The sequence below is a fragment of the Pygoscelis adeliae genome, unplaced genomic scaffold, assembly GCF_000699105.1.
Source record: "Pygoscelis adeliae isolate BGI_AS28 unplaced genomic scaffold, ASM69910v1 Scaffold133, whole genome shotgun sequence".
Lineage (NCBI taxonomy): Eukaryota > Metazoa > Chordata > Aves > Sphenisciformes > Spheniscidae > Pygoscelis > Pygoscelis adeliae.
Genome location: NW_008824475.1, coordinates 212,981 through 223,438, shown reverse-complemented (window position 1 = coordinate 223,438; position 10,458 = coordinate 212,981). Strand labels below are relative to the sequence as shown.

Below are 10,458 nucleotides of genomic sequence, written 5' to 3'. Positions count from 1 at the left end.
TCTTTACTGAAAGAGTAGTTAAACATTGGAAGAGGCTGCCCACGGAAGTGGTTGAGTCACCATCCCTGGAGGTATTTAAAAGACGTGTAGATGAGGCGCTTAGGGACATAGTTTAGTGGGCATGGTGGTGTTGGGTTGACGGTTGGACTTGATGATCTTGGAGGTCTTCTCCAACCTTTATGATTCTATGCTTTTAATATGGTATAAGTGAGAACTATTACTTGGCACCATTAGGAAAATGCAAAATCTGCATTTCAAGCACAGAGGTCCTTTGCAATATGTGGTAATAAGAGGTTGCTAGATGTAACTGTAATGCATCTGTATTTCAGATATTGACAGTGAACTCCACAGGCCTGTGGAATACAAATTGTCAAGAAAGGAAGTCAATATTTAAGCGCAGACTGTTGAATCGTGCTCTTCATTCCTGATGACCAGTGTTTGCTGCCTCTGTTAAACACTTTTACTTGAAATAATGCAGAAGTTTTGCTTTTTTCTTTTTTCTTTTTTTAATGGGTAGTTCCTAGCAGTTGGTATTTTTACTTGTATTAAAACAATTATGGAAGAAGCTCTTTTTAATGATTAAAAAAAAAGGCTCTTTTTAAGGCAGGTTATTCACACTGCCTAATTTTAAGCAGCAGCTGGCTCCTGATTTAGGGACAGTGAATTGGTGTGTGGAGGCACATACAATATAGTCCACTGAGTTTAGTAGAGAGAGGTTAGGAACCAAGGCTCTTAAATTTGAAGTGACTGGTAGGTCAGCTTCAGGCAGGCTTTTGGTGGTCTTGAGTAGACTTTTCTATTTTCTCTCACATTTATTGTTCAAAACTCAAAAAGTTTTTTCTAGTACTAGAAGGAAACACAAGAAAGCAAATCTAAATGGAATGAAATGATTGTTTTAGGGTAGGAGCTGAAAAGATTGCTCCAGATAATTGTAAAAGAGCAGTCTTCATATACCGCAAAAAAAATTATGCCATTCTTAACCATTCCTTTTACTTTTCCCAGTCCTCTTCCCTTATCACTTTTAGTTCCCTTGTGTGAGATTGTCTTTCATTGATTGACTCTTGCCACTGCTAGACTAAAACAATAATAAAGCCCAGGAACATTTAATAAGACCAAAAGTCAGTATGCTTTGTAAGATGTGGATCAGTATTAAACATTGTTACTGTCTCTGGTTGCTGCTGCTCCCAGGCGGTTTTGTTAAGGTCTGTATCACTACCAGCAACCTCTCCATCTCAGAAGCTCCCACAAGTCAGCCATTTGTTTCGTAGACCTCACAGAGGTACTTTTTGGCATCCTCTCTGTCTTCCCTCATGAAAGCTGTTCCGTTTTCTCTCCAGTCCTGCCCCCAAGCAGCGCATGGCTGCTCCTCAGCTGGGTTAAGTATTCCGTGGAATCTGTTGCAGTCATTAAAGCATTTCTGACATGACAGTAATTATTCCAGTATATACAATTGTTGAGTCAGATGTTGATATGTCTAACCTTTACCCTGGCAAAAGTATTTGTGTTTGAATGTAAGCCATCTGATGCAGCTTTATAACACCTCACTGGTATATGGCTGAATTGGAAGTTTTTACAGATAATCTACAGATTATCCTCATGAATATACAGTTGTCGATATTTTTTAAGATATTGTTTTCTCCTCCCTTGGATATTTTAATTCAGTTTATTGTCTGAGAAACCAGGAGCTGTTGTTTTTCTAAGAGGATCCCAGCTCTTGTGTGTGGGATAATACCACACTGAACTCAGTGTTCATTATGCTCTTTCCTGATCGAGGAAAACAATTAATAATGTCTTCCAGAGCATGATAGAACTTGCAACAGGCTTGTGTTGTGGGGTTTGTGGTTTGAGTCTGAAAAGCTGTGTGGGGCAATTTAAGAGGTCCATAATCACTAAGTTTGATTAAATTAATTTGCCATGAAAAACTCCATCAGGGGAAGTTAGGCACTGCAAGTAACCAAATGTCATATGACAGACTGATAAAAATTTATGGGAAAATCTGTACTTGGTTTGATCTGAATGATTAATACCTATTGTATTATTTTCACTTACCTCTTTTCTGTAAAGTAGTAGTAGAGAGTTGTCCCATCATACTTCTGCTCTTTATAACTGCTCAAACAGTATTTGAGTATTTTTCATTGCAACTGAAAGGCTATACCCCCTTTCTTCCACATGGAAGAATTGCCTGATGAGGGATCACCTATACCCAGAGCTGACCAGGGGCACCTATTTCTTGATAACTCAATGTGCAGAATTTCTTCAACAGGTACTGAACTGTGAGATTTGTCAAGTTTAGATGGTGACCTAAGCTTTATATGGTAAATGAGAATATTTTCTCCTTTTTTGCAGCACTCGGTAAAATGAGTCAAAATATTAAGGCAGTGCATAGAAAACAAGAATCTGGCAGAACAGGCATGTTTCTGCAGAAACTGGCATGAGCTGAGGTGAGGATGGTGATGGTCGATGCCACCTTCACTGTCTCCTACTTGACAGGCCTGCCAGGTTTCGACTTGGCAACTGGGAAAGTAACACTCCAAGGAGCCTTAAAGCCAGCTGGGAATAGGCAGTTGCGATGTAGGTCAATTGTTTCCCTCCAGACTTTGTCACGCCAATTCTAGGAATTCCCCTGGATCGCACAGTGCCAGAAGCAGTCTTCTGTTTTTGAGAGAGACATTTATGTGCAAGCAGAGATCATTCGCTAGCAAGTACCTATTGGTCAAGTCAGCATACCTGGTGTTGATACCCCTGGCAATGAACATTGGGATTCTGTCGCACTGAAGTGCCTCAGTAAGGGCTGAATAGTTTTGTGCTGGGTTAGTGAATTGAACACCTTCAGCAGAGGGGAGAGGGATGGGACAACTCCTGGACAATAGGGAGCACAGTCAGTCTGAGTTTGGTTGGCTCACGCAGCAGATTGGGGCTTGCTGGCTCAGCAAGCTGTTCATATTTTCTGCCTGGTTCTGCACATGAGTACTTTCTCAGCTGTGTGCTCTGCTTGTAGAAACAAATGGCTGCATGTGTTGGCAAATTGGTAACTTCATGGTGGTTTTCATGCAAAGTGTTGTTTTTGCCGGGGAGCCATTTGCTAGCCCATTAGCTGAGGGAAGGATTGGGCCCTATTATTTCAGTAAGGTGAAAGTACAAAGCTGAAGACTTCTAGCTTCCTAGTGATTCACACTGAAATAGAGTAGTGCTGCACAGTAGTAGTAACAGACAGCATAACTGGATAGGCAGCTAGAAGGAATTTGCATGTTCTGACTTATGTTACTTCAGGCTATCAGAAGTGTTTTCTCTTAAATCTTTAAGAATCCTTCAGAAAGCATAAACTTCTCCCTTGAAAGAAAAACCTATGTTCTTGCAACATGTGGTTATAATATTTAAAAAAGCTTTCCCAAATTAAGCTAAAGAGGTCTTGCTAACACAGTATGAGCCAAAGCCATAATAGTATAGCTCGCATTTAGTTGAACTGATGCATCTTCAGCTGTAAATAGTGCTTCCTGAGAATGAGGACAGCAGTGTGCATCTGGATGCAGAGGTAAGGTACAGCAGCTGCTTTCCTGGCCCAGTTCACGTGTCACAGTGTTGTTTCATTATGTGGACAAGAACAAAGCCACAATTCCCTGAAGGCTTTTTCATGTATTTCCTTTTGTGGCCCCACCTGCACAACCACTGCAGTCACTGGGGATTTCAGGTCCTGAACACCAGTCATGTTCGGTAAATGATTTCTTCTCTCAATAAGGTAGGGTGAACTGACTTCCAGATGCTATCACAGTGTAGGCAACCACTGTACTCATCACTGAGTGTTTGCTGAACGCAGTGGAAAATTATGTTTTGTTTCACTACATTTCAAAAATAAAGTAGTAGGTACTTAACTTTCTCATTCTGGCACTCTTGAGGTATCACAGTTCATTTAGAGTGTCTTTTCAGCAGGGCCAGGAGCTGTTTGCTCCTAAGTAAAAGCTAAAATTCCTAGTTAAGTCATCACCAGGGCACTCAGAAACAAATCAGCCTGTGAGTTTAGCAGTTCTGTTCCTCCTCCATTTACTGTGTTTTAGAACTTCTTTTCATTTTTGTTCTTGCTCAGCTTGTAACTTTGCTTCATGACTTATATGAAAGGAACCTTGCTGGGTGAGTCAGGCAGTACAGGTCTGCCTTTAGACCGTGCTGTAATAACTTGTCATTCAGGCAGAGGATTCCTTTGCAAAGGAACACAAGCTCCTTCTCATTTGGAAGCTAGAAATATTTCTTTAAAGTTCAGCTCTATGACAACCTGGCCAGGGGAGACCTGCTCAGGAACTGAATGCCAGTGTCCCATGTGACAGGCTAGAGCAGCTACCAGATGGCAGAAGGACTCTGCCCTGGGCTTTGTCTTCTTGAAACAGGAGCTCTGATATTATCTGGCAGCACAGCAGCATTCCAGGAGCTAAAGGGTGGGGTGGTATTTGACAAGTGGGCAACGAAAAAGCAAGCTCCACTTAATACTAGAACAAAAGAAGTATTCAAATTTCTTCTCCATTGAAGTATTTCACAGGGGAAATCTGATAGGGGGAGGGGTGTTTTCCTAGAAATGAAAATATTGCTTTTTGGAAAAGTTTTCGAAAAAAATCTGTAAAAGTGAAGCCTTTAATGTCTCTGTTCACAGAATTGCAGAGTGGTTGAGGTTGGAAGGGAGTTCTTGAGATCATCTAGTCCAACCCCCCTGCTCAAAGCAGGATATCTAAAGCAGGTTGCCCAGGACCATGTTCGCTCAGGTTTTGAATATGTCCATAGATGGAGATTCTGCAGCCTCTCTGGGTGCCTCTGTCTGGCCACCCTTACAATAAAAAAGATTTTTTTTCTTATGTTAGGTGGAATTTCCTGTATTTCAATTTGCGCCCATTGCCTCTTGTCCTGTAAGTGGGCACTACTGAGAAGAACCTGGCTCCCTCTTCTTCATTCCCTCCCACTGGCTTATTTGTGCACATTGATAAGATCCCCTGAGTCTTTTCTTCTCCAGGCTGAACAGTCCTAGGTCTCTCAGCCTTTCTTCATAGGAGAGATGCTCCAGTCCCTTCATCATCTTAGTGGCCCTTCACTGGACTCTCTCCAGTATGTCCATATCTCTTTTGTACTGGGGAGCCCAGAACTGGACACAGTACTCCCGGTGTGGCCTCACCAGTGCTGAGTAGAGGGGAAGGATCACATCCCTCGACCTGCTGGCAATGCTCCTCCTAATGCAGCCCAGGATACTGTTGGCCGCCTTTGCTGCAAGGGCACATTGCTGGCTTATGTTCAACTTGTACCCTCAGGTCCTTTTCTGCAAAGCTACTTTCTAGCTGGGTGGCCCCCAGCGTATAGTGGTGCCTGGGGTTGTTCCTCCCCAGGTGCAGGATTTTTGCACTTCCCTTTGTTGAACTTCATGAAGTTCCTGTCAGCCCATTTCTCCAGCCTGTCGAGGTCCCTCTGACCGGCAGCACGTCCCTCTGGTGTATTTGCCATTCCTCCCAGTTGTGTATCATCTGCAAACTTGCTGAGGGTGTGCTCTGCCCTATTGTGCAGGTTGTTAATGACCCTCCCTAATCAGAGGTCAGCTAGAACAAAGGCTACAGGCACCCTGTCATCAAGGGCAGCTGACAATGGTTGGCTAGAAGCTGCCAGAGCTACCCTTACCACAGCCTCAGCCTTACCTGTCAGCAGCAGTGTAGTCCCCTGGCCTTCCTGGACAAAGTATCCAGATGCTCAAGAGCTCAAAGAAGCAAAGCCCAGAAACTGCTACACAAAGTGCTGTGTCTGTTGGCTGCCTGTGTTAGCTGTGCTCTTATGTAATATGTATATAGCATATATTATAGCACATATATAGCTGCACAATTCTTGATATTTTAAGGGCTGCAGAAAAAAAAGACAAATTGAGCTTTTATTCACAAATATTGTGGGTCAAACTGATTGTGTAAGTTACCTAGTTGGATTGGTTTGGTTTAAGGACGTGTGGGTCCCAGCTCTATATGAAAGTTGACAGATTAAGACAGTCTGGGGTGAAAGTCATCATCTTGTTCTAGAACTGAAGGACTGGAAATGGCTCAGTTGTGCTCCTACGACTCTACAATTAGTATAGTTTACCTTAGGCTAGGATTTAGAGAGTTGTGGGGAATAGATCCAAAGCACATTGCTACCAAGAGAAAGTTTTGCTCTGACAACTGACTCCTACTCTCCAAGCATTTGTCACTTGTGCTGGTGCTCATGGGATGCCTCCTGGAGCTGACACAGCTGAGTGACAGGGCAGAACAACTAACCCCATATAAAAGGGGATTTTTCTGCCAGGTTAGTGAACTGGATCAGCTCATGGAAGAGTTTGAGCTTCATGCTGCAGGAAAGGAGGAAGGACCCATAAGACTGGGAGAGACCAAGGCAAGGAGGGAGGTGACAAGGGACACGTTTACTGGAAAAAAAGACAAGAAAGAAAGGGAGGGGGCCCCAACCCAGAGAGCTCAGATGTTCTAATTCTGTGCCTGGATCCTAATAGTTGTCTAAAAGCTAACACTTTTTAATCAAGAAAAGAGGACTGGGTGACTCGTCGAGCCACTGAATTGAGTCTCTCACTATTATAGGCAACCAGGCCCTATAAGCCCTTTAACAAACTGATCAAGGGTCAGTCTTAAGAACCAGTGACTCAGCTGTTCCAAACAACAAACTGTCCTATCCCGCTGACAATTTCTAAACTAATTTTGCAACTACTGTAACAAAACAGTAGTAGAGTATAAGAGTCAGTTGTTTTGTATTGTTAACTTTCTTATGGTCTTCCTGTGAGTTGACTCAGAATCTACCTTTCAAAAGAATCTACCTTTTTGAAAGACTGTTTAATTTGATAACATGGCAAGGTTGGGGTTTTTTTGTTTATTTTTTAGTTTAAGTCGCTAACTTCAGCTATTTTCACAGGGCGCACGTTTCCAACACATCCGTACTTCTCAGCACAGCTGGGAGCTGGGCAGCTGTCACTCTACAATATTTTGAAGGCCTATTCGCTTCTGGACCAGGAAGTAGGATATTGCCAGGGCCTTAGTTTTGTAGCAGGAGTTTTACTACTTCATATGAGTGAAGAAGATGCTTTTAAAATGCTAAAGTTTCTCATGTTTGACATGGGCCTGAGGAAACAATATCGTCCTGACATGACAATTTTACAGGTATGATTTCAATTTTTCTAACAAAAGGATGCTTAATGTTAAATCATAATAATACAATATAGACAGCATTGTCAAAATCCGGACTTGAACTTAAATTCAGTTCTCAAAAATGGGAAAGGATAATCTAGGAATAGAATAAATCATCTTAAAGGCACAAGTTTCAGATAAAAAGATTACTGGGGAAACTATGAAAACCATAAATAGGAAGAATTCTGTTACGTGTTGTATGAGGTTCAAATGACCCTGCAAATGAGCCTGTCGTAGGCTCATAGGTGACCCATCCTGGGTCTTAGAGCTGGCTTCTGAGTGTTTCTTTTCTTCACACAATTCTGTCTGAACATCAATTGACAAATATCTTTCACTGTTTCTAATAAGAGTGTGAAGCATGGAGTTTGCTACTATGAGTGTTAAAACATGTTTATCTTTAGTTTCTTTGTTCTTACTCCATACAGATCCAAATGTATCAACTGTCTCGACTTCTTCATGACTACCATCGAGATCTCTACAACCACCTAGAGGAACATGAGATTGGCCCCAGCCTTTATGCTGCTCCCTGGTTTCTCACCATGTTTGCCTCTCAGTTTCCTCTCGGATTTGTAGCCAGAGTGTTTGGTAATTCTTCATAAAACTTCCATCTGTTCTTTTTGAAGTCTTATATTTGGTATCCTGTTATTAGGAACAGCATTGTTATCCAACCTGTTTCAGACACCCAGGAGAAATATTTTACTTACTATAGATGAACAGAAGAATAACAGAGGTCATCTTATGGAGCATGTAGTATTTACGGTAAAATGGAAAGAGAAAGGAGGAAAGCATATAACAGTCCCAAACTGTCCTGTCTTTTCATCCTCGTCGTTACCTTTTCCCACCCTGTAACCCTGTAGAGAGGATGTAAAATATGATGCCACGAAGGCATGGTGTTATGACAATGGCACTTCAACACTGACACTTAGTTAGTTTCAAGCTGAAAAGAGGTGTAACAAAGGCATCATCTAAGAAATATATCCATTTACTCCATTATCGTTGTCTCCAACAGGGTCAGTGGAAAATTATTTTGAGGGTTATGTTTTTAAAACACACGCAGAGATGGCCCTTGCAGTTTAATCATGGATTTACTCTGCAGAAACATAGGCTTTTAAACTAGTGTTTCTTATCCTTACAATTTTAGCCTGACTGATAATCTCGTCTTATGAAAATGTTTGGAAGCATATGGAGTTTAGGCTTTGAAGTCACTTCTGTTACCTATTTTTAGAATCTACAGAAGCAAAGTTCTCTTTTTTTAATTAAATTCCAATTAAGAATCTACTTTGATGCTATCTTATGGATGTATATTTCGTAGATTAATTGTTTGGTATTTGGGAAGATGCTTTATTTCCTTTTCAGTTGTTTGTTTTTCAATGTCATTGTGTGGTACTGGATCATCCATGACGAGCAGGGTGGATTGGAGCTTTCCCCCTGATTCCTCTCTTCTACTGAGAAGCTATTTTCATTTTCCTTAGTCATCTTACTGAAGAGATGTAATGAAGCAAATATTTATTAGGGTATTAATACTGACACTTTCCTGACTTAAAAAATCATAGTCTCATCTACCACAATAACAAATAATGAATATAGATTCTGAGAAGAACCAACAAGAATCCTGTTCTGTTTCTGTTTAAGGACATGCCAAACATAGTGCTAGAAGAAATCATAGTGAAAAGGATGGTGTATATATAAGTAGAACTACGTGTCCTGTGATTAGTGCCTTAACTCCCTGGAAAACAGCATTTTTTTATTTTTCCTGGAACAGTTCAAAGTAGGCTAACATACATCGACAAGTAGTTAGCTGACAGTAATAATTTGCAGGAATTAAATAAGTGCTGTATGCGAGTGTCATATACTGAGTTTATAATCAGTTCATCTTTCAATTGTTCTTAATCATTCATAGTATTGTACATGACAAGAAGAGTCTCTGAATTGGACAATTGACTGCAGTGAGGGTATAAAAGTACCGTGTGTATCCAGTATATTTGGATTTCTGCCTTAATACACAGATTAGTATTTTATCTGTCACTGGAGGATTATAGGGCTTTAGAAAGCAAAGATTTTACATTAGAATAGAAGGCATAGATACATGATCTTCAGAGGACTGATTTTTAGGTCAAGAACAGAAAAGCACGTGTGACTGAAATTGTCACCTCTTAAAAATCTGATATTTTTAGAGAGAAAGTCCAGCATGACCAACACTTGCAGTTTTTAATGTTTCAAAGTATTTAGTAATTTCCTTAAAACAGTGTTTACTGAAACTATGCAAGTTGAGAACATTGGACATTCTTTTACATTAGAAACTAAAATCTCACCTTCTACCCACGCTAAAGACTCTGAAACACAACTATAAACCTAAAAAAGGCTAGAGCTGTCACTTTGCTAGCGGCTGTCATTATCAGCGTGGCAAGTTAGGATCTGATCAGTTCTGATCCATGTGTTCACACGCTTTTGCAGAACATATGTACGTTTTCATTGCTCACTTATTAGAACCCTTGGGATGAAAGAATGTTGCCTTTTAATGTTGAAGTAACTCATCTATAGGTTACTAAGACTGTAAGATTGCACTGCTGTTTTCTAACATGGTAACTCTGAACCCTTGATATTTGAAGCCCCACTGCTATTTAATAATATAATTGTTATAGACCACTTCCTTTAGATTTCCATGAGTGTATTTTTGCAAGCATCTTACAAGCAATATGTAAAAGAAGTGGGCTGGAAAGAGGTTAACCCAAAGACTGTTTTATGAGTCAAATAACAAAACTCCTTTTAACTTTTTAATTATCTGTCCAAACTTTCAACACTTCTCCTGAGCAGGATTTAATGAAAGTACAGCGTTAACAAAGATGTGTTCTTTAATACCCCTATTTACTTATTAATGGAGGAGACTTGGTAGAATAGTGTTTATTTTGTTTCAAGATTGTAGACAAAACTTGATTTTTTTTTTTTTTTTTTTTAAATCCCGTAGGCTGCCAGTCATGCTGTCATTAATTTGGGTACCTTCAGTGTACTGTCATTGGCTGGCAGCCCACTTAACGGGAAGTGTGGGGAGTGGATAACAAACAGGTCTTTGTTATGTACTTGCTATTTTAAATGAGAGAGGGATTCAGCTGTATATTAGCAGCTCAGCTCATACAGACGTTCATTAACAACTTACAGGTCACCTTGAGTTAATCTATGTGTCTTTATGGGGCAGGTGCTGAATCATAAATATGCATTATTTTCAGCTCTGGTTTTTTCACTTTGTGTTTCCTAGCTGTTCTTCAGCATCCCCTGTCCT

At 40.5% G+C, this 10,458-nt stretch overlaps 1 protein-coding gene across 2 annotated transcripts in view; it reads left to right on the top strand.

Moving 5' to 3' along the window:
• The window catches only part of TBC1D1 (TBC1 (tre-2/USP6, BUB2, cdc16) domain family, member 1), a 112,165-nt gene that overhangs the window by 92,132 nt on the left and 9,575 nt on the right, over positions 1–10,458 (top strand). For both annotated transcript variants that reach the window (XM_009321388.1, XM_009321387.1), the window contains exons 17-18: positions 6,910–7,154; positions 7,607–7,766. In XM_009321388.1, coding sequence (XP_009319663.1) covers positions 6,910–7,154; positions 7,607–7,766 — 405 coding nt within the window. The remainder of the gene's footprint in view (positions 1–6,909; positions 7,155–7,606; positions 7,767–10,458) is intronic.